The sequence below is a fragment of the Anser anser genome, assembly GCF_964211835.1.
Source record: "Anser anser genome assembly, chromosome: 24".
In the NCBI taxonomy this organism is placed as follows: domain Eukaryota; kingdom Metazoa; phylum Chordata; class Aves; order Anseriformes; family Anatidae; genus Anser; species Anser anser.
In genome coordinates this window covers 6,966,214-6,990,944 of record NC_139745.1, presented here as the reverse complement: position 1 = coordinate 6,990,944, position 24,731 = coordinate 6,966,214, and the positions used below count along the sequence as shown (strand labels likewise).

The 24,731-nt window shown below is 51.9% G+C and overlaps 4 protein-coding genes across 7 annotated transcripts; 2 read left to right on the top strand and 2 right to left on the bottom strand.

The window, feature by feature from the left end:
• Nucleotides 1–4,261: 4,261 nt before the first annotated feature.
• ZBTB8B (zinc finger and BTB domain containing 8B) lies at nucleotides 4,262–14,374 on the bottom strand. 4 transcript variants are annotated; one of them, XM_083810045.1, is made up of 4 exons: nucleotides 14,043–14,374; nucleotides 12,156–13,111; nucleotides 9,400–9,578; nucleotides 4,262–9,090 (listed from the first exon to the last, which is right to left on the bottom strand). In XM_083810045.1, the coding sequence occupies exons 2-4, from the start codon at nucleotides 13,099–13,101 to the stop codon at nucleotides 8,773–8,775; spliced, it is 1,443 nt and encodes a 480-aa protein (XP_083666171.1). In that variant the 5' UTR covers nucleotides 13,102–13,111; nucleotides 14,043–14,374; the 3' UTR covers nucleotides 4,262–8,772. The 4 variants fall into 4 exon arrangements, 3 of the variants coding, with proteins under 3 accessions (XP_083666171.1, XP_083666170.1, XP_083666172.1); XM_083810044.1 differs by lacking the exon at nucleotides 14,043–14,374 and adding an exon at nucleotides 13,373–13,416; XR_014575081.1 differs by lacking the exons at nucleotides 4,262–9,090; nucleotides 14,043–14,374 and adding an exon at nucleotides 10,469–11,579 and having other exon boundaries at nucleotides 9,455–9,578; nucleotides 12,156–13,358.
• On the top strand, nucleotides 13,388–21,288 carry BSDC1 (BSD domain containing 1). The gene is made up of 11 exons (XM_083810047.1): nucleotides 13,388–13,489; nucleotides 13,864–13,924; nucleotides 14,382–14,498; nucleotides 15,097–15,267; nucleotides 15,371–15,425; nucleotides 16,140–16,255; nucleotides 16,537–16,605; nucleotides 16,804–16,885; nucleotides 17,072–17,611; nucleotides 18,629–18,732; nucleotides 19,311–21,288. The coding sequence occupies exons 1-11, from the start codon at nucleotides 13,479–13,481 to the stop codon at nucleotides 19,341–19,343; spliced, it is 1,359 nt and encodes a 452-aa protein (XP_083666173.1). The 5' UTR covers nucleotides 13,388–13,478; the 3' UTR covers nucleotides 19,344–21,288.
• On the bottom strand, nucleotides 21,013–22,942 carry TSSK3 (testis specific serine kinase 3). The gene is made up of 2 exons (XM_083810081.1): nucleotides 22,788–22,942; nucleotides 21,013–22,415 (listed from the first exon to the last, which is right to left on the bottom strand). The coding sequence occupies exons 1-2, from the start codon at nucleotides 22,930–22,932 to the stop codon at nucleotides 21,754–21,756; spliced, it is 807 nt and encodes a 268-aa protein (XP_083666207.1). The 5' UTR covers nucleotides 22,933–22,942; the 3' UTR covers nucleotides 21,013–21,753.
• A 54-nt stretch (nucleotides 22,943–22,996) lies between these two features.
• FAM229A (family with sequence similarity 229 member A) lies at nucleotides 22,997–24,705 on the top strand. The gene is made up of 2 exons (XM_083810080.1): nucleotides 22,997–23,809; nucleotides 23,941–24,705. The coding sequence occupies exons 1-2, from the start codon at nucleotides 23,691–23,693 to the stop codon at nucleotides 24,041–24,043; spliced, it is 222 nt and encodes a 73-aa protein (XP_083666206.1). The 5' UTR covers nucleotides 22,997–23,690; the 3' UTR covers nucleotides 24,044–24,705.
• The last annotated feature ends 26 nt before the right edge of the window (nucleotides 24,706–24,731 follow it).

The window sequence follows — 24,731 nt, the reverse complement described above, 5'->3', positions numbered from 1 at the left end:
TTCATCCTGCTTTTACATCCAAGTCAGAACCGTGTATTGTTCGAACTGATTCCAAAGCCAGCCCAGAGGATTGTTAGCAACCCTCTTTGTCCTCATCGTTCCCCTTTCAGCGTAACCCAACGCAACTCCAGTACCCAGCTTCTTGATTCTTACCATTAATTAATGGAGCATGTTGGACTCTGTTTGCAACCCTGGTGTCACTCACCTTAAAGAATGTATGTGGGAACCTGTAATTGTTCAGAGAGGGAGAAATGACAGAAGTGTGCCGCAGCTTTGTACAAATGTCTACAGAGTGTGAGGTATCCAAACTGGAAAAAAATCAGGTGAGATACATGGAAATGTCTAAAATCATGGCAGGATCAATAGGGACTGATTGTTCACTGCTTATTCTGCTAAAAGAGTCAGGTGACGGTGAATGAAGCTGGCAGGTCAAACCGAAGGATGTGGTTCTTCACATAACGTGCAATTAGGCACTGGAAGTTCTTGCCCTAGGCTGTTGTGGATGCGAAATGTTGGTGAGTGTTACAGGGGTGTACTAGACATGGTCACAGAGAGACCTGAGGGTTCCATACAGAAGCGCCCGTGCCTTTGGAAGCCGCCAAGTCATAAGCTGGAGGAGGCTGGAGGAGACTGAGGTAAAAGTGTTGCTGTTTGCTTCCCTTATTCTCCCATGGAGTAACTGCTTTCGTCTGCTCTTGTGGACAAGACAATGGGTCAGAGGAGCTCACGCAGCTGCCCTTGCGTTAATTCTCCCTCTGCTAGCCCTGACTTCCCAAAGCCACTGGAAGCTTCCTCCTAGCTACTAATAATTTACTTGCCTGTCAGTTCAGCTGAGTAGCACCACTTTATCTATAACATCCTATGTATTTTTTCAGTTCTGTTCTCAAATACTTCATCTGCTGAAAACTTTCTTCTGAAAAGAACACTCTGTAGGTATTTGTTCTGTTTGACTTAGCTGACTTTTCATGTACTAGGTACTTTCACTTGTGTACCAGAGAGTGCTGAGCTTGGCAGTTTGTATCAATATTAGCGGGAGCTCAAGGGTTCTCCATCTGCTAGAAAGAGGTAATAGAATTTTAAAAGTAGAAAAAAAATGCAGTGATATCTGGAGTAGATTAATTAGAATTTTTAAAGGTGTTGCAAGTGCTTTACTCAGAATACTTCAGAAACCTTGCCAAGGAGGCTGCTTGTGGCAGTTAAGAACAGCCAGGGAACAGACTGTTGGTTTCGTCATACAGAAGGACTAATTTCATCCTGTTTTGCACAATAACACATCATAAACAATACACTGATTCTAGAAGGGCAGTTAGTTGTTTAATCTAGCGCTTTGCACTTCCAAATTTTAGAGATGCTGTATTTAACCAAGTTCCACTTGAAGTTGAGATACTGCTCAGAGAGTTTATTTGTCCAATGGAAATAAACTTAGCAACTATGCAGAGGAGGTGCTTCCCACAGCAGCAGGAGGAGGAGTGCTTCAGGTACAAGACTGATAGTCTGCATTTCAGAGAATAACTTAGAAATTACTTAAAAATGGATGTTGTTGGTGCTGATACAAAATTTATTAACATAAATTGTACATTGTTTTATTTGGGTTTTGGTAAACAAGTGTAAAAGTATAATTAATAGTGGCAGCAGTTAAAATGATTTTTTCTGTAACACAAATATTTCTGGAAAATCACATATTTCAGTTATGGTATGTTTTCTGACTTTAAGTATATTGCGATATTTCTTGCCAAAGAAAATTCAAGAGTGTATACCAAAACATCTGAATACCGTAGTTAAGGGGGACATGCACTGATTCACAAGATTAACTTGTTGGATTGGATTGGATGGAATGGTAATGGATTTTTCTCAAGTGTGTGAGTAAAGCAATATGACTTTACTAAGGTTTTTATTTTAAAATACAAGTAAGATTACATATAACCTTGGGCTAAACTAACACAATTTATTTCGTCTTTCTACCATGCAAGAAATAGCTGGATATTTTTTACACAATCAGAAATGTACCATACTTGGGGAATTAATTAGTTGTTCTCTCTCTCTCTCTTTTTTCCTTGCATGTAAAATGCATTTAATGAGAAGATGTGAACAGCAGGAATTTTAATCCATGCTCTTGCAAAAATAGTTGCTTTAAAAACAGTGTATCACCCAACGAGCAGGTTCTTTTAGGGATGCCTGGTAGAATAAGGACCGCTCACAGGACTGTGGTTATAATTAGAGCTTTATTATCACATTAAAAAATTAGCAATCAGCATGGCTTATTACTATCTACAGTTTCTAGCAGCAAGAACAGCTTACTTGTTCAGCCCTCGGAGGAAGCAGATGACGGCGGAGGTGTCCCTGACCGAGGCAGACCCCACGTTTTGCAATCCAGCTGCAGTTCCAGTCAAAGTCCCACTTGGCGCTTGCTGCTGCTCATTTTTATGGGCACTATCTCGTGTGCTGTTAAGCTTCCTGTTGTGCGCTGGGTGTCACCACACCCTGGGAACCCAGCACCTGGGTTTTGATAACTCCGATGGACTTATCCCAGTGCTGGCAGGAGGCTCGTTCTGCAGCGGGGTCACCCGACCTGGTGCATGAATGGGGAGAGAAGTGCGTGCTTGGGGCAGGATCAGCCCGCTTACATGTTACAGCTGTTTGCCTTATGAAACGGCATCGGTTATGCTAGCCATATCGCCAGGGGTCAGGGGGCACCGGTCACATAATGTTGTACCTCCTAAAGGAAAAGTACGTTTCTGAGAACATTTGCCTGTTCAAAAGCTTTAGAGAAATTTGTGTGATGTAAAAATATATTCTTTTCAGTTCATAGGTGAGTTACTCATCATTTCCATCTCAGGAAAGTTTTCAGTGTTCCAGGCTGTAACGCCTTGCGGAATACAAAGTATACAGATAACAGATAAGGCCACGTCCCAGCCGTAGTGAAGGAGCTTCTAAATTACGCAGACACGGTCTGGAGATAGGGGAACCATAGCCAAGACACCAGAAATGAATTAAGGAGGAGATTACAATTTTCATTTAATACACTGCCAGCTAATATTTAGCTTTAGTTCACTTGCCTCAGCATCACTTGACTGTCACCAGCTTTCCACGTGACAAAGCCAGTAGCGATTTCTGCGTTCAGTTTCTGTGATTTCTGTAGTTCAGCTTTCTTCATGAAGATCCCTAGCTGCTTACTCGTTGTCTTCCACTACAAACACAAACGCTTGGTCAGCCTCCAGGTCGCTACGAGGTCACTTCATTTCTCAAAATGCTAAGGAAGTCATATTACGTTTCCTAATCCGTTTAGCATGGGGAGGAATCTCCCATCTGCCGGTAGGCCTAACGTTGCCTGAGCAGGCTGTCCTCTAACCAAAGTTCTCAGCTTGGGAAAAGCCCCAGATTCGACTGCGGTGTTAGCAGAGGCTGCAGCTCCACCAGCATCTCAGCCTAACATGTCAGTGGCGTCATCTATGCTGGAAACCCAACTTCTGTACCAATAACTGAGAAATACTTGTCGGGTATATTCTTACCTTCAAGCCAACTTCCCGTAACACCTAAAGTTGTGAGCGTATTCCCGTACAGCTCATCTATGTTGATGACTTAGACCTTGATCTGAACAATTAATTCTCCCCGACTCATTAGCAAGTTCACTGGCAGCCTCTCAGCTCGCTTGATTGCCCTACCCTCAAGGCTGCTTTCCTTCTCCCACACCCACCTTTGCCCAGAAAAGACGCATTTACGGCTCAGGTTGGCCTGGCAGTGAAAGAATCCTTTCACCAAGCAGGGCCCTCGGGGCCAGGCAGACAAAGGCAGGGATGAGTGCTTCAGTGTCCTCCCTCTTTCTTGTCACTTGGATCCCTCCTGCCCCGGCGTATCAAAGCTTTAGTACTGAGCAAGGGAAGGAGCCTCCTGCACAGCTCTGAACGTTGTCCCTCTGTCCCCCGGAGCCCGTGGTGCCCTAGCGGTGGGGAGGGGGGGAGCTGACAGATTTGTACTAAGGAGCATTTGAAATCCCTCACTTAGGATGGCATGGGTGCTTGTTACCTTTCACTGTATCCATCCCTTAAAATAATACCTGCAAATCCCGTGAGTGTAGAAATGGTTTCTGTGTAGTGTTTGCATGGCCCTGCTGAATGCCGCTCTCCTCCCCTCCTAAGAAACTCTGCCAAATCTACTCTAAATTACATTTCCAGTTAGAAGACTCGATAGTAATCTTGTGAGATTTTTTAACTAGTGTCCTCCCTTTTCATGGAAAATGGCAAAAAATACACTTACTATGAGATTAATATTTAATACTTTATGTTCTTTAACTATAAAAGAACCAGACTACATACAACAATATAAACATATATAGTACATATATTTAACATACAGTAAAGACAAATTCAGTAATGCACCACTGTAGAAGAAAAAGTTACAAAAAGCACTTAAAGATTTGATCCCCACCTCTTAAAAAGGGTAAATTTTCTATACGGTGGGGGTGTCCATTAATTCTCAACTTTGGTTTAATTTCTTTTTCTCTCTTCCACCCTGATACATACACTGGCAGACAGCTCAACAGCAGGACAGGTACGCTGGCAGATCCGGCAGCTTCTGATAAATGTCATTGCAACTTCTCTATTACTGATGTGCGAAAAATGTCCACTTATTAAATCTGGAAAGGTCTTCTGGGTTTGCACTGCACTCTGAATTGTCTGTGAATGCTGCAAAGCTATCTTTTGTAACACACTATAAAGACCTACATAGACTTGATCCCAAATACCTGTGAAACCAGAGCACCAGATGCTGGTCCCTTCTTTCACTCCTTGGCATTTGTCTTTCTCATCAAAATGTTAACTATTGTTTAGTTTAGTGTGTACTCTAGCTTACAGTTTCACACAAGAGCAGAGAAGAATCCTCCAAGTCTCCAAAAATTGAGGTATTCAAAACTTTTTGTGAACTAGAAATGGCTGTTTTAGCTACCAATAGCTATTATCAACCAACAAGATGTCTGTCTTGTATTAAAAACTCCTTCAACTACAACAGAAAAAGATCCCAATAAAATAAAAGTGATCAGATTTCATTGTTTGAATTAAAACAGTGAAAAGAAAGTGGAGATTATTACGTTTTTCATTGATTCAAGATATTCTAAATCAACAGATAAATACAGATTTTAAACAGAGTCTGTACAAGCAGGTTTAAAAAAGTCCACATGTGAAATATCCAATATTCTTGCAAGGTGATCTAGGAAAAAAATAAAATAAAAATTCCCCATTTGTTTTATTGTAGGCATTTGCCAAGATTTTTTTCTAGCTAGCATCTGTGACTGCTTCCCAGTTGCATGGATTTTTCTTGCCCAACATAAAAAAGAAAAGTTTTAAAAAGGTTTTAAAAAAATCACGATGGCTATAAAACTACAAAAACTGGTAAGAAAACAGAATCAATATTAATAATAAAAAAGATCTTCTAATAAATCCCAGTTGGCTGGGTTTTGAGTGGACAGCATCTTTTTAATCCTTTCCTACCAAGAATCTCTTTTTTGCTTGCACAGTGTATGTTAGCAGAAATGGATGTGTTCATTTTTAACTCCCAGAAGTTTAAACGTGAGCCTTAATCTAGACACACTCAGGTTTACCAAGTCAACTTTTGAATGGTTAAAAAATAAATAAAAATCAAAGCAACCCTCGCAGAGAGTTTTATTTTCTAGACAGTCAGAAAACTCCAGAATGCTCTAAGATCCACAAATATAGTTAAGTCACTTCTACAAGTAAGGTTGGGTTTATAAGAATTCATCACTTAAACTAGACTAAAGGACTCCAGTTATGAAACTGCCTTACAAAACATCAGTAAATTAAATGAGCACATTTGGAAGATTTACAAGGTCTTGCACCAAGAGGTTAAATGCACTATGAATACCAGTGCAGCATGTATTCCTTTAGAGAAATACAGTGCAATTATGTGCAAAAGTATACTAAAACATATACTCCTAGACAAAGTCAATTACATAGAGCTAAGACTTCAAAATATGTAGTCTGCATGGCCTTTAAAAAACTTTGAGAAAGAGATTATAATAGAAATAAGTTTCTTAAAAACATTATTTTCGATTCTTCATTAAGCACCATGTGAATATCTTATAACAGCTACATCATTTTCTCAAAGCTTGTAGAGGCTGGATTTACAATGGAAGATTTCAGGAAAAACATCAAAAACTAGGAGGAAAAGCACAGCAAACATTTAGATGAACAAGAATGTGGATAAACTAACATCCTCTTCTACCAAGTACAAAAGCTGAAGGACTGCACTGAAAACAAAGTAGCACAATATGATAGGTCAACAGGAAACATCGATTTTGGTGGTCACCTTCCATCTGGACTGCGAATGGCACACCCCCCACCCTCCCCAGTGTTACACGGACCTTAACACAGCTCCATCCTCTATGCACAAGACACACAAGAATAATCTCTAAGACCAAAGGAAGGAGGTTGAAGTAAAGTTGCTGAGATCTCCGCAGTCATTCCTGCAGCTCTCACTACAGACTTTCGCGAGTTTAACTTTCCCTGCTCTGAATGTCTTCACAGGTTCAGAGTCAGCTAGCCTGCACCTCAGCACAGCTCAGCCATGTGGTAAGCTAAATCTTCTGACAGTTTAATTGCAGCACATTAGCTCAAACATGCGCAGCTGATACTCCATGTCTAGTGGCCTCTACCAATATTTACAGTAATTTGGCATCTTCACGCTAGATCGGGATGCCTGGTCACTAAATATCATTGTGGATCCCTATTTACATTCTTACCCCAGTCTCATTAGTGAGCTAGTCTCCTAACACATGCAGATATTGCAACTTCTTCAGTGTTCTCACACACACGAGTCCTCCTGATACCAGCTAATCGGATTCAGAATAAAACACTCTCTGAAGCTGTCTGAACGCAACAAAAAATAGAGCAGCAGTCCAAAAGATTAGTATCAGTAGGCTAGAGGTGGCATTTTCAAACATGCCAGCACAATTTACAAGGCCACATTTTGTTCAGTTTTTCAGAAGTGCGTAGGACCCAAAATCACAGCTGGATTTTCAGAGGAGCTCGGGTCCAAATCTGGCACCTACATAAGTTCTCTCTGACGGTCCTAAATTACATGACTAAAGTAGGGAATACAGAGCCCTGGATTTTCTGTCTTGTCCCAGTGAGATTTTTCTGCCTGTCACTGTGAGCTGTGTTCAGCTATTACAAACTCAAATTTACTGATGATACAGAATAGGAAATACTGAAAGCTTAATCAGTTTAAGTTACAGAAAATAAATGTAGCAACAGTGTTCCATGAGGTTTTCAGTGTAAAGTGGGAGGAACTGCTCCTACTTTGTCAGCTGTGTCTGGCTACAGTCTTCTGTAGCCAGATCCCAGATCTACACTTACTCCAGCTAGAAAGACTCGGGTACAATTTGCATTTTCATTAAACACGAACAACACAGTAAAGAAACATTAAAAGTCTTACTTCACAGTATCTTTCAGTTCCATCTCCTCTTTAAGGAGCAGTAAGTTACCCATAACCAAACAGGCCTTCTGTTGGTTGTGTTTTCTTCTGAAGTTTCCCAGATTGATTTTTGATAGCTTACATCAACTCAGTTTTATCTGGAAAGGTAAAAATCTCACCTCCTTTGAAAGCCAACTTTTATCTACCCCAACAATAATACAGGAGGTCTACGCTGGAGTTTAAAAACAAAAACAAACAAATTCACACAACAATATCAACCATGAGAAAGACTGCCAAAGACTAAAGGAAAATAGAGGAAAAGAAAAAGGATTTCCATACAAAGAGGCTAGTAAAAATTTCTGAGATTTCCCACCCAATTGCTTCAAAACGTGTATACAGGGCTGTTTCATATGCACAGCTCATGTATACATATTTAACTACTCCTCAGCTACATCAGCTGAGGACTCACATTCACAAGTGATTATTTAATCTACTAGAATTCCCAAGTAACCTGACTGATAGCTTTTAGCTTCTACTGTAAAAAGTTGAGAATTGGGCCATTCACTTAGTCTAAACTGAGAGACCAGGACACTAGACACCATAACCCTTAATGTTTCTTAAGCACAGACTACTAATGTCTAAATGACATTGAGGATACGTCTGAAAATCTGTAGTCCAAGCTCTTGAAAGAGGAAGATGTAGCAAAAACAATTCAGAAAGAGAAACTCGTTCTCTAAATGCCTACAATTAAGGACATGTGAAATATATTTATTCTTACTTTCTACACTTTCAGCAGCAGCATGTTTTTGTTATTCTGGTTTGTTTGCCCTGGTTTCCAGGTCAACGCAAGTCTACGAAAACACTTAAGGTTTACAGTTTAGATAATACCATCCTAATACAGAAGGATCACAACCTAGTTTAGAAAAGTCCAAGGTAATGGATGAAAACTACATTTCTTCAAATCTAATCTTCAGAGAGAAGACGGTGCCCCTTCCCGATCAGGGATTAAGGACCACGACAACGTTATTTGAAGAAACCTGTTATCAAAACAACAGAGATGTTCCGCCTACAAAATGTTGCCTCTTCCTCAAAAGTAGGAAGCAGAAACACAACTGGAGATTGCTCAAGTAAAACCTCTGTGAAGCCCAGACAGAAGATTCTTCACAGAATTCTGGTGCACAGCACTGAAAACTTAAAAGTATTAAAAACTCTATTTCTCCCCATTCTTCAATTAAAAAAAATAAAAAAATAAAAATAAAACAAACACAGCCTCACTAACACAATTTTCTGTTGCAAACCAGCCACTGGCAGAGAGAGACCTTCAGTCCTCCCCCTCTCCTCCCACTGCTACATAAGTGTTTCTCGATCCGATAAACTCCTGTGGATCTCCTGCTTGTCATCACCATCAGCATCATCATCATCAGCTGGATCGTTTTCCTCCCCGGACTCCACGTATATGGGCCAGTCGTTATCCGTATCGCCCTTCTCCTGGCCCTCTGAGGAAGGTTCCATCAGGCTGAGGTTAATGGGCATCGAGTCGTCGTGCGTAGTGGTCACACAAGTGCAGCTGTCACACAAGCCAAAGCGTCGCAATCCTTGAGACAGGCTACTCGTGAATGTTCTCCTGCAACCTTTACAGATAATTGGCTTGTTCGATCGATGCACCTGAGGTTAAAAATAAAATTTTGTGGTAAAAAGGCAATCTGTCTTCATAGCTTTAGCTGTTTCTGGGGTGCTGGTTGGCACAGGTAGAACATCTAAGCTAAGGGGCAGGTGACCCCGCCACACTGCCAGAGACAAAGATTTGGGACTACGTAACTACTGCTGAACCAAATACCAGTTGCTTAAACTTATTATTAGCAAAGTTTATCAGAGTTGGCAACAATCGCTGTGTGCAAGATATTTTGGGAAATACAATCGGGAAACAATAAAACAGTCTGCTTTTAAAAATTCATGATAATCTTTCAAACTTACACTTAAAGCGTGACTCCGAAGGTGTTCCTGCCGGGTGAAACGCTTCCCACACGTCTCACAGGGGTAGGGTCTCTCACCTGTGTGAGAGCGAATGTGCCGTTTCAGTATTCCTTTCTGCTTAGCCGTGTAGGGACAGAACGGACATTTGTGAAGCTTGATGGGCACAACTAACACATCACCTTTTGAAAAAGAACACAGTGCATTAGGTTAGGCAGCTCAGCAACGTTAGGTATGTCAGCTTCTTGTCCTTGCTGCAAATCTGAATCAAGATAATTGCATTTTCCACTCTTTTTGCATTTGGCTTACCTGGAATTTCTGTAGGTTTTGCAATTTCAAAAGCCGTTAATGCAGCTGGAGATAACCGAGTCCCTTGAAAATCAGCTTGCTTATATTTACATGGCTAAGTGAGTTAAGTTGATTTTAGTGCACTGCACTGTCTCAGCCATAGGAAGTCTTTTTTTTATATATATATATATACACCCTTATCATTAAACAGCATTGGAAACTAAAATCATATCACGAATTACAGGTAGCAGTGCACTGTTTCCCATACACTTTTACAATGCACAAATTTAGGTACGGGGGACCCATCTGAAAATACGTTTGTTTGTTTCTCCTGCCATTCACGTTAGCCTATCAGAAATAACAAGATGAAAGTTTCCAATATTCTTGCTGATGGAATTTTACTAAAATCAGAACACGCGCACACGAATATATAACTTATCAAGTCAGATGCAAAAACAGAGAATTAAATTTGAAGATCCTGTTTTACATAAACATGGGTATTGCCAAATTTTTCAGTGTCAGCCCAGATACGAGCTGCCTTTGCAGCATAGAGGCTTAGATGTTATCTTAAAGGATTAGGTTTCTCTGATGTTTCAGGTACTGATTCAAAAAAGACTTTGCATATTCAGCCTTGAACTCTTTAATAGTTACACCAATTTAGGTAAGACTGTAGAACACTCCTCTTACTGAGGTTTGCCCCACTCAGTCTCCAAAAAAAAAAAAAAAAGCGTGTTTAGTATCGACATGTAGCCATCAAGTGAAATTCACTTGCCCAACTTTGTACCTCCGCGAGGTACTGCTGGTCCTTCCTGGGCACTCTGCGAGGTACTGCTGGTCCTTCCTGGACATCAAGACCTCCATTTACAGAAAGAAAAGCAGCTGGACCTGCCTTGCTTCCAGACTCTAGGGGTGGTGTCAACCCTCCACCAGCTGAGCGGAACCAGGATGACTGGAACACATACAGACACTCGGAAGGAAGTGGCATTTCTCATCTGTCAACTTGAATTCATGAGCACACCATTCTTTCATCAAGGCTTTGTCAGCCCTGGTGTCCTGTGAAAATGCTGAAGGTAGCAGGAGCACTGAAAGCTGAGAAGAGGCATCTCCATCCTACCAACTGCTTATGATGTTCGGTTTAAGCAGAGAAACATAGCTGAATGCAAGATGGATTTTTCCCCCTCCTCCTATTTAAAGCACATCTAGCGTTAACATTTGTAATATGTTGTCACTAACACCTGACGTTCTCTATCAAATCCTAGAAGCATATCCTTTTTAATGAAACGTTAACAATCCAAAGATCTTAAGAGGGGAAAAAGGTAAGCAAAGTTTGGGTATTAGATGCTCTCGCCTCGTTACATGTCAGAAATCATAGACATGAGCTGGTGGTGGTACTCTGTTCTGGTAGCTTTAGTCCTTTGGTGACTGTAGGAGTGGAATATTGATTTTACCAGATTTGTTATCTAAGAACAGTGAGAGAAAGTATTGTTTTTATTGGCTTTAAGATCACACTTGCATATTTGAGCAGGAAATAACACAAATGTAAGCTTGCTATCTAGAGAAGAATACTTCACGGAAGATTTCCTTTCTGCTGCCCGCACCGTTATGCCATTTGTCACGTCCTCAAGTTACATCACTTGCAGTGTGTATCGGTTGCCTCCCTTCTTCATAAGGCAGTTTGGACGAGGTAAGCTGTGCATCAACATTACTGTAAGTGGATAAAAATGCCTTTGTGTCCATTTCAGGAGAAATGCATGTGGACATGAGCACCTCCTGCTCCAGGTCCCTGACACTGCTGCTGGGAGCCATTCCTGCCAGTGCGAGACATCCCAACAGGCACAGGGCTTGCAAAAGCAGCAGCACCTCTGGTGACCAGCAGATGAAAAACAAGTCTGCCTCTGGAAGTAAAAGTTAAGCCTCGTCTTTATGCAATACCACAGAGTTTAAAGCTTTCCACGTTCTTAAGGACATTCTAGGCATCACAGTATTGAATAACACTGAGTTCTGCCTTTCTGAAGGTCAGAGTAATGGCAAACAGACTATGATCCTGCAGCTGACTAGCTGGTAGGAGCTCCAGTGGAATAAGCTAATTCTGGTGTGTACATCCCTCTCGGAGCAGCCCAACTTAACTTTCCAATTGCACTTTTAAAAAAGAAACTTCCTCTCATGATTTTAGTGTTTTAAATTCACCTGCCATTCAACAGGATCCCCAATGAGATTGTTTATTACAGCAGTGTCACCAACACCAAGCTCCAGGATCAGTTTCAGGCTGTAAACCCTATAGAAATACTTACCTTCCAGGTGCTGCACTGAATAAACGAGTACAGCTTTCTTTGGAAGTCCACAACAATCGTTTATTTCACTACGGCATAATATTCAGCAACACACGCCTCAACAAGAAAGTAACAAAGGAGGTCGCACAACTAGGCGGTTTCCTCACCAAGCACCCTGGCTACACCCTCGAGTCCTCTCACCTGCGTCCTCACCATACCAGTCGCTGTGAATGTCCATCATGGAGCTCATGGCTACCCCCGCATCCTCTGGCCTACCCTCAAAGCCCCGGACGAAGTGATGAACCACGTCATCCTTCCTCTGAGCCGAGCTGTTGCGCAGCAGGGCCTCGAGGAACTGCTTCATGTGGTAGTTGTTGCAGGCCAGGTCCATCGCCTGCCCGCTGTGCAGCCCCTCTTCCATCTGCTCCAGGGACAGCGGAGTCGGGTACTGCTGCAGCCGCTCGCCCACCTCTACCTCCACCTCATCTGAGTCGAACTCCACCTTGGGTTCCACCCCCTTGGGCAGGGAGGAATTAATGTCCTCCGGGGAGTCGCTGCTCACCGGGTCCCTCACCACGAGCTCCAGGGGGTGGCAGCTGCTACACTCCCCGCAGGGGGGGTCTCGCTGACAACCCGCCATCCTCTCCTTTTCCTGCAGGGACGAGACGGGGGCAGAGCCCTGGCTCTTGGAGCCGTACGAGGGGCCCTCCCTCGCGGAGCTCCCGCTCCCGCTGTCGGCCTGGTAGAAGGCGGCCTCCCTCTCTATCTTCCTGCAGATATCCAAGGACGACCTGATGTAGGTCTTGCAGAAGTTCACCACGTCGGTCATCTGCAGGTAGCTGGCCGCGGACATGACCTCGATGACGTTCTCCCCGCAGAGATCCAGCTTCCCCGAGTAGAGGAAATCCAGGATGACGGAGAAGGCCTCGGAGGTGACGATGTCGAGGGACGCGGTGCTGTGCCGCCCGCTGTCCTGGATGTAGTGGATGAGCAGCGCTCGGAAGTAGCCGCTGTTGGCGAAGAGGATGTTCTTGTGCGCCTTGAAGATGCGCCCCTCCACGATGATGCTGCAGTCGCAGAAGAAGTCCCGCTTGCGCTGCTCGTTCAGCTCCCCCAGCAGCTTGGCGTAGTACGACTGCACCTCCATGGCCGCGGCGCTGCGGGCGGGACGGGGACGGGGACGGGGACGGGGACGGGGACGGGGACGGCGCCGTCACCGGGGGGCACCGGGGGCACCGGGAGCCGCCGCCGCCCGGCTCCCCCCCCACACACCCCCCCGCGCCTTCCTCACCCCGGGAGCGGCCGCAGGCAGAGCCCGAGCCCCCGCCCCGCCCGGCTCCTCCCGGCCCGGCCCCGCCCCGCCGCCCGCTCCCGGTGCCGGTGCCGGTCCCGGCCCCTCCCCCTCCCGGCCGCCGTACCGCCGGCCGCCCGCCCGGCAGCAGGAAGTGACGAAGCCGGGAGCCCCGCCCGGACCGGGGCCGGGGCTGCGGGGTCGGTAAATAGTGGTGACGTCACGCCGCCGAGATGGCGGACGGGTGAGCGGCGGGGCCGGGGCCGGGGCCGGGGCCGGGGCCGGGGCCGGGGCCGGGGCCGGGGCCGGGGCCGGGGCCGGGGCCGGGCGGGGATTCGGGACCTTGGGGCCGGGACCTTGGGACCGGGACCGGGACCGGGCTAGGATGGGTTGGGGTCCGGGAACCGGGCACCAGGCCGGGATCCGGGCATCGGTACCGGGCTGGGATTCGTGGACCGGCACCGGGCATTCGGGACCGGGCTGGGATTCGGTGTCGGGCTGAACTCCGGGGACCGGGCTGGGCCCCGGGGGGCTCCGTGCCGCACCGGTACCGTGCGGCGGGGCCCGGCCCAGGCCCCCCCCCCCCCCCCCCCCTTGACGCTCGTCCCCCCCCGGCAGGGAGGAGGCGGGCTGGTGGCGGGGCTGGCTGCAGCAGAGCTTCCAGGCCGTCAGGGACAAGGTACGGGCCGCACGCGGGGCTGGGCGGCGGGGGAGCGGGGGGGGAACCGGGGGCCAGCCGGGGGGCACCGGGGGAGCGGGGAGCTGGGGTCGGGGGGCCGGGAGCCGGGGAGACGCACCCGAGCGGGGAGGGCAGGTGCCCGCAGCATTGCCCGCTGGTGTGTAACTTCCTGCGTGACAGCGCTGCTCATGGCGAGGATACGTAACGCTCAAAACAAGGCTTCTCAAAACACAGCTGCTTTGGTTCTCAACATATAAAACGCCATAACGCGTTTTGGGTACGGCTGTGTCCCGCCGTTACCCTGCTTACTGCGGCCCTGCCCATTGCGCGAGCTGTGGCGAGGGCTCTTGGGGTGAAGGCTCCTGTGCTGTCACCTGTGTAAACGTCAGGCGTTCCCAGAGCGACCGTGGCTTTGGAGACCCGAAGGTTAGGCGAGCTGTCTGTCGTCTTCTTGCAGTCCTCAGAAGCTCTGGAGTTCATGAAGCGGGACCTGGCTGAGTTCACTCAAGTAGTGCAGCATGACACAGCCTGCACGATCGCCGCTACGGCCAGCGTGGTCAAGGACAAACTGGCAGTGAGTAGAGGAGTGGGAGAGCTGGGCGCTGCAGAACGGGGCGAATGGGACACGCCTGCAGCTGGCACATTGGTCCTGCCTCTGAGGGCACGATCCCTCAAACAGACCCCAAGATAGGAATGTGGGCTGTGGGGTTCAGACTTCCCTCCTGTGCAGATCCGATTCTGAGCACTGTGTGGGATTTCCGTGTTGTAGTGGTGAGGAACCTCTGGGAATAAGCGTGGGAAGGTGACCAGTGCTTTTCTGCTGCCTGTGTGCTGGGTAGGCAGGCTCCTGGCGGTGTCACCGTCGTATCGTATCGGACCTTTGCCCGAGCTGCCCTCTTTAGCCCCTCACAGCTGTTGCTGGGCCAGGCCTTGAGCCTGGCTGCTTTTCCCCTCAAAGCCTCGGCTCCGTTCCCAACCAACCTCTCACGAAGGGCTGCCAGTGTGGGGCCAGTGAGTGACACCTGTGCACAGCCTGGCCACGCGGTTGCATTGTTAGCACACTTTGAAGGAAGAAAAATCCTTCTTCCTGAGGAGAACACACCCAGAAAAGACAGATTTGTCCTGTTGCTTCAGGTACTGTTACTTACACCATGCTGCTTCTCTTCTTCAAGAGGGCAGAAGGTTCCTCAGGTGCGACTGAAAAGGTGAGGAAGGGGATTTCTGACTTCCTGGGCGTTATCTCGGACACGTTTGCTCCCTCGCCGGACAAAACCATTGACTGCGATGTCATAACGCTGATGGCAACCCCCACGGGGACCACAGAACCCTACGACAGCGCGAAGGTGAGTGCCCCGTCTCGGAGCTTCTCCCCAGCGCTGCGCCTCGTCTTCCCGGCCCTGCTGCTGCCCCTCCACTGACACCTCTTCCCCGTGTGTTCTCCTCCAGGCTCGCCTCTACAGCCTCCAGTCAGACCCAGCCACCTACTGCAACGAACCCGACGGTATGGGCTCGGCAGTGCTGCCGAGAGCCTGGGGGCGTGCGGGGGCTGTGGGGCGTCCCCTCTCACCTAGAGCCTGTCACCAGCAGCCCTGCCCTGCCTGGGGCAGGGGCACCAGCGGGAGGGAGCCGGGCCCCCTGCTGCTGTCGGGACCAGGCTGGGCTGTGAGCCTGCTGTGGGTTCCACCACCCCTACAGCTGGTGCTGCCTCGCCCTTTGCTGGCAGAGGACCCAGCCCCCAGGGTGGGCTCAGGGCCCCGTGTCTCCCTCGCAGCCGTTGCTGTGAGATGTGTCCATCCCTCAGCCTGTGACCTCCGGGTGCTGCCTGACGGGCCTCGCCTGGGGCTTTGGGTTTCCCCTTGCAGCAGCGAGGAGCAGCTCCCTCTGGGGAAGGGGAGCATGCAGCGGGTGGGCGGAATGCAGGCACCCCTTGCGGCCTGGGCTGCTCGTGGCTTGAAGCTGCTGCTCCTCCCCTCCCAGGTTTCCCTGCTGTGACTGCGTCCTGCTTGCAAATCCCCTCCTGCCTGTCGTGTGGGGTTTGAGGCCTTGAGGAGGAGGCCTGCTCGTCAGGGCTGTGTCTTGCTGGGCTCCTGCCTTCCCTTGCCTGCCCCTTGCTCACCCCAGCTGGTCTGCTCTGGAGCATCTTTCCAAGGAAACTTCCTGAAACCGTTTGTGCCTTGCTTGTGCCAAAAATTATCTCAGTGCCTGTCCTTTTCAGGCCCTGCTGAACTCCTCGAGGCCTGGCTCTCCCAGTTTCACCTGGAGGAGAAGAAAGGGGAGATCGCGGAGCTGCTGGCAACCAGCCCTTCCATACGGGCTCTCTACACTAAAATGGTAAGGAGCTGGTTTATGGCAAACTGGCGCAGCGGTGCAAGGCAGCGTTTGATTCTGCCCTCACTTGTTTGTCACGGGCCTGGAACAGAATTTTCTCTGTAGCTGTCTGATGTGTGTGAGCACCTGGCAGCGTGATCCTAGTGCTTGGTCCCAAGTCTGTGCACCCAAAAACGCTATTGCCTTGCACAGGTTACAGTGGTGCCTGTGAGGCTCGGGGGGAGAGAGGGGTGAGGCAGCAGCCACAGCCCGCCCTCACACCGTGATCCCTGTGTTGCTCCCAGGTCCCTGTGGCTGTTTCCCACTCTGAGTTCTGGCAGCGCTACTTCTACAAAGTGCATCGCCTGGAGCAGGTAGGTCAGGGGTGGGTGTTCCCCCAGCGGTGGGCACTCCAGCCAAGGAGCCCTGTGAGGCAGGCTGAAGAAGCAGAAGGTTCCTTTTCCTGGAAGGGCAGGGCTCCGGGCTGCCTTTCCTGGCTCCTTGTCCTCGGTGTGCCTGGGGGATGAAGGGACCGGGGACGTGAGCAGCTGCTGATGCTGAGCTCCCTGCAGGATGAAGCCCGGAGGGAGGCTCTGAAGCAGCGTGCGGAGCAGAGCATTCACCGAGAGGAGCCAGGCTGGGAAGAGGATGAAGGTGGGTCGGGGTGGCGGTCTGGGGGTGGGCTCGTGCAGACCTAGGCAGCCTGAGTTAGGGAGGGCGGTGACTGCTCCTTGCTCCCCCACATCCAGCTCCTGGCCCAGCTGCAGCCAGCGTCGCCGCACTGTCAGCTGCTGCCGCGCTTGCTGAAACATCTCTTGCTTCTCTTCTGCCTTCCTACAGAGGAGCTCTTGGGGATGTCACCCCTGCCTTGCGCTAACGTGAAATTTCCAGAAGCAGCAGAGAAAGCAGCTGCCCCTGCAGCCCCGGAGGGAAGCCACCCCGCTTCTCGCAAGGGTCCCTCAGAGGAGGGCTGGGCTGTCCTCACTCCTGAGCCGGCCCCAGCAGAGGGGAGCCCCTCCGAGAGCAGTGAGAGCGTCTCCCTTGTGACTCAGATTGCAAACCCTGCCTCTGTGCCTGCTGCACAGCTACAGACTGGAGCACAACCAGACGGGGCCAGAGACCTCTCCCAGAGGCTGCTGGAAGCCACTTCGGAAGAGCCGAGCTCTCTGCCAAAGCCCCCAGAACCTGGGCATCCTTCTGCACCTGCCCGGGAGCCCGCAGCATCCTCGGAGCAGCCGGCTGTTACAGAGCTCAGAGAGGCGGAGAGCAGAGCCCAGGGCAGGACAGAGACTCTGAAAGAGGAGGGACCGACAGATCTACGGATCTTTGAGCTGAACTCGGATAGTGGGAAGTCCACCCCCTCCAACAACGGCAAGAAAGGTGCGTGTGTGGGGCCAGCACCGGGCCTGGAAACCCACTGGGGGCGGCAGCTTTTGGGGAAGGGCTTAGAGTCAGGGCAGAAACCTGGGCGCAGCCTTCTCGGGCTCGGAGTTGTGGCTCCTGGTCAGGTAGGTGATGGGGTCGGGTAGGTAATGACAAACTTTCTGCAGTGCAGAAGATCTCTGCCCTGTCCTGACCCATCCTTCCTGAATTGCTGTTTAGAACATACCAAAAGACAAGCCCAGATCTTGGTTTTGTGTTAGGAGAGGAGAGCAGAGGGGGAGGCTCCTCCACGGCCCGTAGCGGGGACGTGCTGTAGCTCTGATGCTGTTCACACACCTCTCACTGCAGGGAATGCCGCCTGGAGCAGAGCCTCTGTAGTGTCCCACCATAACGTCTGTGTTAGCTTTAGGGGTGTAAAGCTGCTGGGAGTAACCCGAGCTCAGGGAAGGCAGCTTGGTGTCGCAAACTGGCTCAAATTAGACAAAGCAATCAGGGGTCTGTGAGCAGAGCAGCCTTTGGTCCCCGGCCTGCTGGATAGCGGTGCCAAGGCTGTGTTCTGTGCAAGGAGTGGGTTTCCTTCCCTCTGCCTGTCACCCCGAGGAGCATCCCCCTGCCCCGGCAGGTTGTGCCTGCTGTTGGGGCTGTGACAGTCCCCGTATCTGTCATTCTGTCGCTCCTCACCTGCCGTGTTTTGTGTGTGAGCGAGGCATGACACGTCCCAGTCCTCCCAGGACGGAGGAGAACGTGTTTTAGCATCTGCCTCTCCCACTTGTCCTGCGCCTGGGGGAACAGCCCTTGCTGGCACAAAAACGCAGCTCAGTGCGTCCCACGCCTGTCAGTGAGCTGGTGGCCCGCTGCTGGGAGCGGGGGAGGTTCTCACTCCTCGGGCAGGGTGCGTTGGACCTGAGCCCCGTGAGTGCTTCGTGGGCCTGCTCAGGCGGCTCCCGCTTTGGCCGGAGGGTCTGGAGGGCACGCGCAGCTCTGACGGCTCTGTCGTGTTGCTTGTGCTTACAGGCTCCAGCACCGATATCAGCGAGGACTGGGAGAAGGACTTTGATCTGGACATGACTGAAGAGGAGGTGCAGCTGGTCCTGTCCAAGGTGGAAGTGTCTGGGGAGGTGAGAGCAGGGGAGGCGCTGGCTCAGCCGGGCGAGAAGGCTGCTCGGGGAAGGCGTTGGCATTTCATCGGCTCCTTGGGGGGGTGCTGCGTGCGCTCTGCCCTTGCTGGGTGCTTCGCTGGGCCCGAAGCCAGGTGGGGAGAGACCGCAGAGCGAGAGGGCCAGGCCCTCGGCGTCAGCCCCACTGCAGGAGCCACGGCTGTGCAGATGTGGCTGCTGCTGGCCTGGGAGGACAGCGCCGCAGCAGGCAGGTGCCTGCCTCGAGCAGCTCGCAGGCGGCTTCTCAAGGTGTCTCTCCCTCTCTGAGGACACGGGCTTTGCTTGGGATCTCAGCATGGGAGCCACGGGGATTAGCTAGAGCAGAGAATGGGTTTTCGTGCTTAAAGGAGGATGGACGTGCTTAAAGAGGGCTGAGTGTGCAGGTTCTGCAGGCAGAGCACAGCAAGCAAATCTGTTGTGTGGGTGTGGGAGTGAGTGGATACGTCAGGCTTTGCGCTAACTCGGGTGCCCTGGGCAGGAGGATTTGTCAATAGGCGTCTGAGTTACAGGAACAACAGAGATCTTCTTCTTGTTTGCAGCTTGAAGATGAAGAGTGGGAAGACTGGGAATAAACCAACTTCTTCCAGTGCGTCACAGGCTCATTTCCACCATCGAATGTGAATTAAATCACGGACCGGCTATTCCTTTGTGTGTAACTGTGCTGGGGATCGCAGTTCCTGGCTGGAGGAACTTCATTCCTTCTAAATCCTGTGGGCATCTCAAATGACCCCTTCAGACCTGGAGGAGAAGGAAGCAGGAATTTGCTCGTACACGTAGCTGCTAGGGAGTTCATCTTCTCGGTAGGTCCTAGAGGCTGGTGAGGCCAAAACTGACTGCCCCAAAAGCATCGGGTGGAGGCAGATGCGATGCAGTGAGGGGTCCCTGGGGTGAGCAGGCACTTGGGCACCTGGCAGGATTGCTTGGTGCTGCCGAATTGCCTGTTGGCTGAGTGTTTGCGTGTGTGTGTGTGTGTGTAATCTATGGTACAGCAGTTCAAGGGATCTTGGGTGCTGCTCCCACTCGCTCACTGCTCTGTGCTGCTGGTCAGGCTGTCCCCAGAGAAAGCCCCCGTGTGGGGAATGGCCAGGGGCTGGAGATGCTGCAGGAGAAGCCCCATTTGCTTTTCCACTCTTTGCTGTAAAGAAAGGCAGTTGGCTTGTGGCTTTGGCCCAAAGCTGGGCCGTTCTGGAAGGAGCCAAACTCCCTGCCAAACCCTGAGCTTCTGCCTGGCTTTTTGTCCTGGAAGCCTTTTCTGATGGGAACTCCTCTTTCCTGCGGTAAGAGCAACAGCTCCTCTAAGAGCCAGGGCTCGATGCTTTCCCCTTCGCAGCTAGACCAGCTGTACTGCCCTCCTCTACTGCATTCTAGGTACTTCTCGTTAAATTCTCCAAGCAGAGTTTTGTGGCTTGCTCTTTCTGAGCCCTTCTGGGCAGGCAGTGATTTGGGTCAGCTTGGGAGCAGAACCCTCTGCTGCGGTGCCCTTGCAAAGCCCCGGTGTGGGCCGCTGACCACTTCAACGCCGCTGTGGTGCCAAGGCTCAGCCTTCTGCCAGCCCGGGGGGAGGCAGAAGTGTCCAAGCTCGGATGGCTTCTCTTGGTGCCTGCCCTCCCTGCGTCCCAGCCGCACCAGGGTCACAAACCTCCCTGCGCTCACTCGGTTTCCCTCACCTAACCCCATCGCGACTGCTTGCAACGCTTCCTTCGGACCCACGGCCTCTGCAGGCAGCTCCCTCGTAGTGCCATGAGGTGCTCCTCAGTGGGGGTCGCTAACATAAAGTTATCCTAAAGGGGCAGAGCCCACGCTGCTGTTTTTTTGGCCTTTTGGGTGGTGGTTTTATATGTGCTACCGTTGTCCTTCTGCCCCTTGCAGGGCTGCTCCACGTGAGCTGGGGCTTTCCTTCTGTTTCTGGATAGCATTAGCCTAGGTACACTTGGAAGACTTGACTTTTTTTTTTAATTTTTTTTCTCCTCGCCATTGGGGAGATTCTCAAATGCAGCTGCTCGCCTGGGTGGATTGGTGGCAGCACCGACTTCAGGCCCTTACACGAGCTCTTGTCTGTGCTGCAGAACCTGTGTGTGGGGTCCAGGGCCTGAGCTGCAGCTCAATTCCTGCTTGGTGCACCACAGAGCCTCTGAAACCTGCTGCAGCTTCGCCCTGGGGTGGGCTCAAGTTGGGCTGTAGCAGAAACCCTTGTCGTGGGAGGTTTCTGCCGAGGGGTTGGGGCTGGGGCAGCAGTCAGGGCGTGAGTCACAGCAGCATCCCTGGCCCAGCAGCAGAGCTTCAGGGTGCAGTGCTCTCATCTGTGTCATTTGTTTTTTTTTTCTTTTGTCAAATTAACCTTTGGGTTGTCTGTGCAATATTCTCTGTTCTGAACTATTCCGCATCTCCCTGAGCCTTTTCTAGCTGGGGCAAAAACCAGGAATACTTCTAACAGCTGGTAGTTTTGTAACAATGACTTTCTCCAAACCTTTTACAGACTTGCAGTTAACAGCAATTAAAGGAATTCTACAGAGTTGCTACCTGTGTCCTCCTTTCCTTTGCCTGTGGGGTGGGGAGAGCTGCCTTGAGAGTCAACTGCTTTAAATTTCTTTTCCCTTTCCTCCCACCTATCCCAAGGGAGGTTCACTTAGCTGGGAGGATGAGGGGAGAGGGACGAGGACAAGCAGAAGTGTCCGGGCAGCTGGGATGCTCACAGCCAGTGTGCCCTGTTGTGTATCCCTGTGGCCCCACGTGCAAGCGCTGCCCCAGGCTGCGTGGGGCTTGTGTGAAGCTTGCTGTGTCTGTCCTGCTCCCTGCCACTGAAGGCCGAGGGCTTTGAGGGAGCAGATGAAAGTGTCCAGATATGAACCAGGCCGTGTCTCTGCCAGCCAGAGGCCTGGCAGGGCACCCACGAGGCTGTACAGATGGTAAACACTGACATCCAACTTTATCTTCATTTTAGAAACAATCTGTCCCATGGGGGGAGAGCAGAGCGAGCACTTCTCAGGGGTTCGCCAGCCAGGGGTGCCTGCTGACCCCCTCCACGGAGGGCCTCAGGACCATGTCTGGCTCCAGGAGCATTTTCAGGAGGTCCTGGCACTCCCTGGAGACCCCCAGGTGCCTGGGCAGGGAGACGCCTTTCTGCTGCTGGCACAGCATCTGGGGGATGTTGGTGTCGTCGAAGGGCAGGCAGGCGCACAGCAGGACGTAGAGGATGACGCCCAAGCTCCAGATGTCGCCCTTGCAGCTGTCGTGGGGCACCCCCTGCAGCACCTCGGGCGCGGCGTAGGCCGTGCTGCCGCAGAAGGTGCGGCTCAGCTCCCGGCGGCCCCTGGGGAGCAGCTTGGCGAAGCCGAAGTCCGTCAGCTTCACGGTGCGGCCCTGCAGCAAGGCGTTCTCGCACTTGAGGTCGCGGTGAGCCACCCCGCAGCCGTGGCAGTACCGGATGGCCTCGACCAGCTGGCGAAAGAGCGCCCTGGCGCGGTGCTCAGGCAGGGGACCCTCGTGCAGCACGTAGTCAAAGATGTCCCCGTTCTCTGCCAGCTCCATCATGAGGTAGATCTTCCCTTCTGCAGACTCCAGCATCTCGTACACCCGGATGATGTTCTTGTGGTCCAAGCGCCCGACGATCTGGAGCTCCCGGGGCAGGAATCTCTGAATAAATTCTGCCAGGAGAAAATTTACTCACAGAGTGATGCCCTGCACCTCTCCTGGCTGGGACCACGGGGATGGGTAGAGGGAGGGAAGGGCGCACTGTGGGCGCTCACTGCCTTGTGGGCTGGCAGCAAGCCTTTCCCCCGGAATGCTCGTCCAGAGGGGACGCTGGGCTCTGCCAGCACGTGGGGCTCCCTGCGGCTGGAGCAGCAGCCAGCTAAATAACCTTTGGGTCATGGCCCCCGGCTGCTCCGCTGGGGGTCAGCATCTGGCCAAACTGCTCTTAGGTGGAAAGTCTGGGGAGCTTATTTTCTGGCAGGATTGAAAAGTCTTTGAGGAGGGATGGTGCCTCAGCCTGGAGTCCCTTCGGGGCCACCTCTTACCTTCTGGGCCTTTCCTCGTATCAATTATTTTAATTGCCACTTTCTTCTGATGCTTTAGGGATAAGGCCTCCTTCACTTTGGAGTAAGTTCCCTCCCCAATGGTCTTGCCAAGCTGGTAGCCATTGGCAAGCAAAAACGCCTCCATGTCCTCCTACAAGCTGGGACCGCTCAGTCTCAGGTCAACCCCCAGCAACTACACAACAGCATCGCAGCAGCCGGGGCTCCCCGTGTCCCCGCTGCCATGCACAGCACCCCAAGGCCCTGACTGTGCCCTGGTGCTGTGTGAAGGGGAGCATAGGGGGACCTGTTAAACCCGGGTGTGCTATTATGATGCAGCTGATGCTGCGTGAATCAGAGATGACGGATGTGCATCAAAGGGTGGCCACTCGGCCGGGCAGGGCGGATAGGGCTGTGCTGGAACGCCCGCTCAGTGGGCACCGTGAGTAGGGGGCTCACGGGGTGGGGAACGCAGGGGATGCGGGGCTGGCCACACGTGCTCCCCCTCCTTTTGCCGTTGCTGCCCCTCCGTGTCCCTTCCCCTCTTTCCCCAGAGCAGGCTGGGGGGTGGCAGTAGGGGGTTCAGAGCTGGCGTGCTGGGAACGCTTTGCTGCTCGGTGCCATCCTGCACCTCCAGCAAGGGGACGCCGAGGGCAGGCAGTGGCCGTGCCCTGTGCCAGCCTCCTGCTGCTGCTGCCTCGCAGCCGTGCTTCCGAGCTGGGCACATCCAGCCAGCTCTGGCAGCTGGAACCTGAGCGGGCAGTGCCTCCTGCCCTTCGGCAGGGCTAGACCCGGCCCTGGCGAGCCCTGGGCCCCCCTGTGTGGGGCTGGGGATCGCTGGGGCCAGGCCCTGTGCTGCCAGCTCACGGCTCCTTCTCCCCGGTCAGCCACGTCCAGGGCCCGGACATGAGCTCCCAGGAAACACCACAGGCCCGGAGGTTCCCCATCGAGGCAGGTGACTGTCCCAGCCTGGCCGCAGCTCCAGAGGCTCAGGAGCCAGTGGGTGCTGAGCAGCCTGCGGGAAGGTAAGGCGGTGCTGAGCCCTGCCAGGACTCCTGTGGGGTGCAAGGTCCGGCCCTGGTGTGCCATGCCATGCCATGCCGTGCCGTGCCGTGCCATGCCGTGCCACTGCCCTCACCCTGCTCTCTCCCCACAGGCAGCTGCGGCGATGCCCCGGGAGCCACTGCCTGACCCTGCCCCACGTCCCCATCGACGTCTTCATTGCCATGGGAGGGAACTGCCGGCCACGCGCCACCTGATGCCCCCGCGCCGCTCAGCCCCTGCTGCAGGAGGCCGTGGAGCTGCGAAGGACACAGATCCTTTAAACACTTTATAATGAAAGGACATCTTAGAGCGTTGCTGTGCGTGCTGTCCTGCCCCGAGCTGCATGTGGAGCAGGATCGGGCCCGTGTCCCCTCAGTGCCTCCCCTGGGGGCCCCGGAGCCGCCTGCCCCCGGCTCGGCAGGCTGAGGGTGGTGTGGGGACATGGCGGGGCTTGGGGTGTGGGAGGATGGGGCTGGGGGACAGCAGGGTGCGAGGGGACAGGGCTGAGGGGACGTGAGGGGTGAGAGCTGAGGGGACGGGACCTGGAGGGACGTGAGGGGATGGGATGCTAGGGGACAGGGCTGAGGGGACAGGGGCTGAAGGGATGGGATGTGAGGGGATGGGGCCGAGGGGATGTGAGGGGATGGAGTATGAGAGGATGTGAGGGGACAGAATGTGAGAGGACCTGAGGGGATGTGATGGGCTGGGGGGACATGAGGGGACAGAACATGAGGGGACAGGGCTGAGGGGATGGGATGTGAGAGGATGGAGCTGAGGGGATGTGAGGGGACAGCCATGAGGGGACCTGAGGGGATGGGATGCGAGGGGACGTGAGGGGACGTGAGGGGCTGCGGCTGGGGGGATGTGAGGGGCCAGAAAGTCAGCGGCCATGGCTGAGGGGAC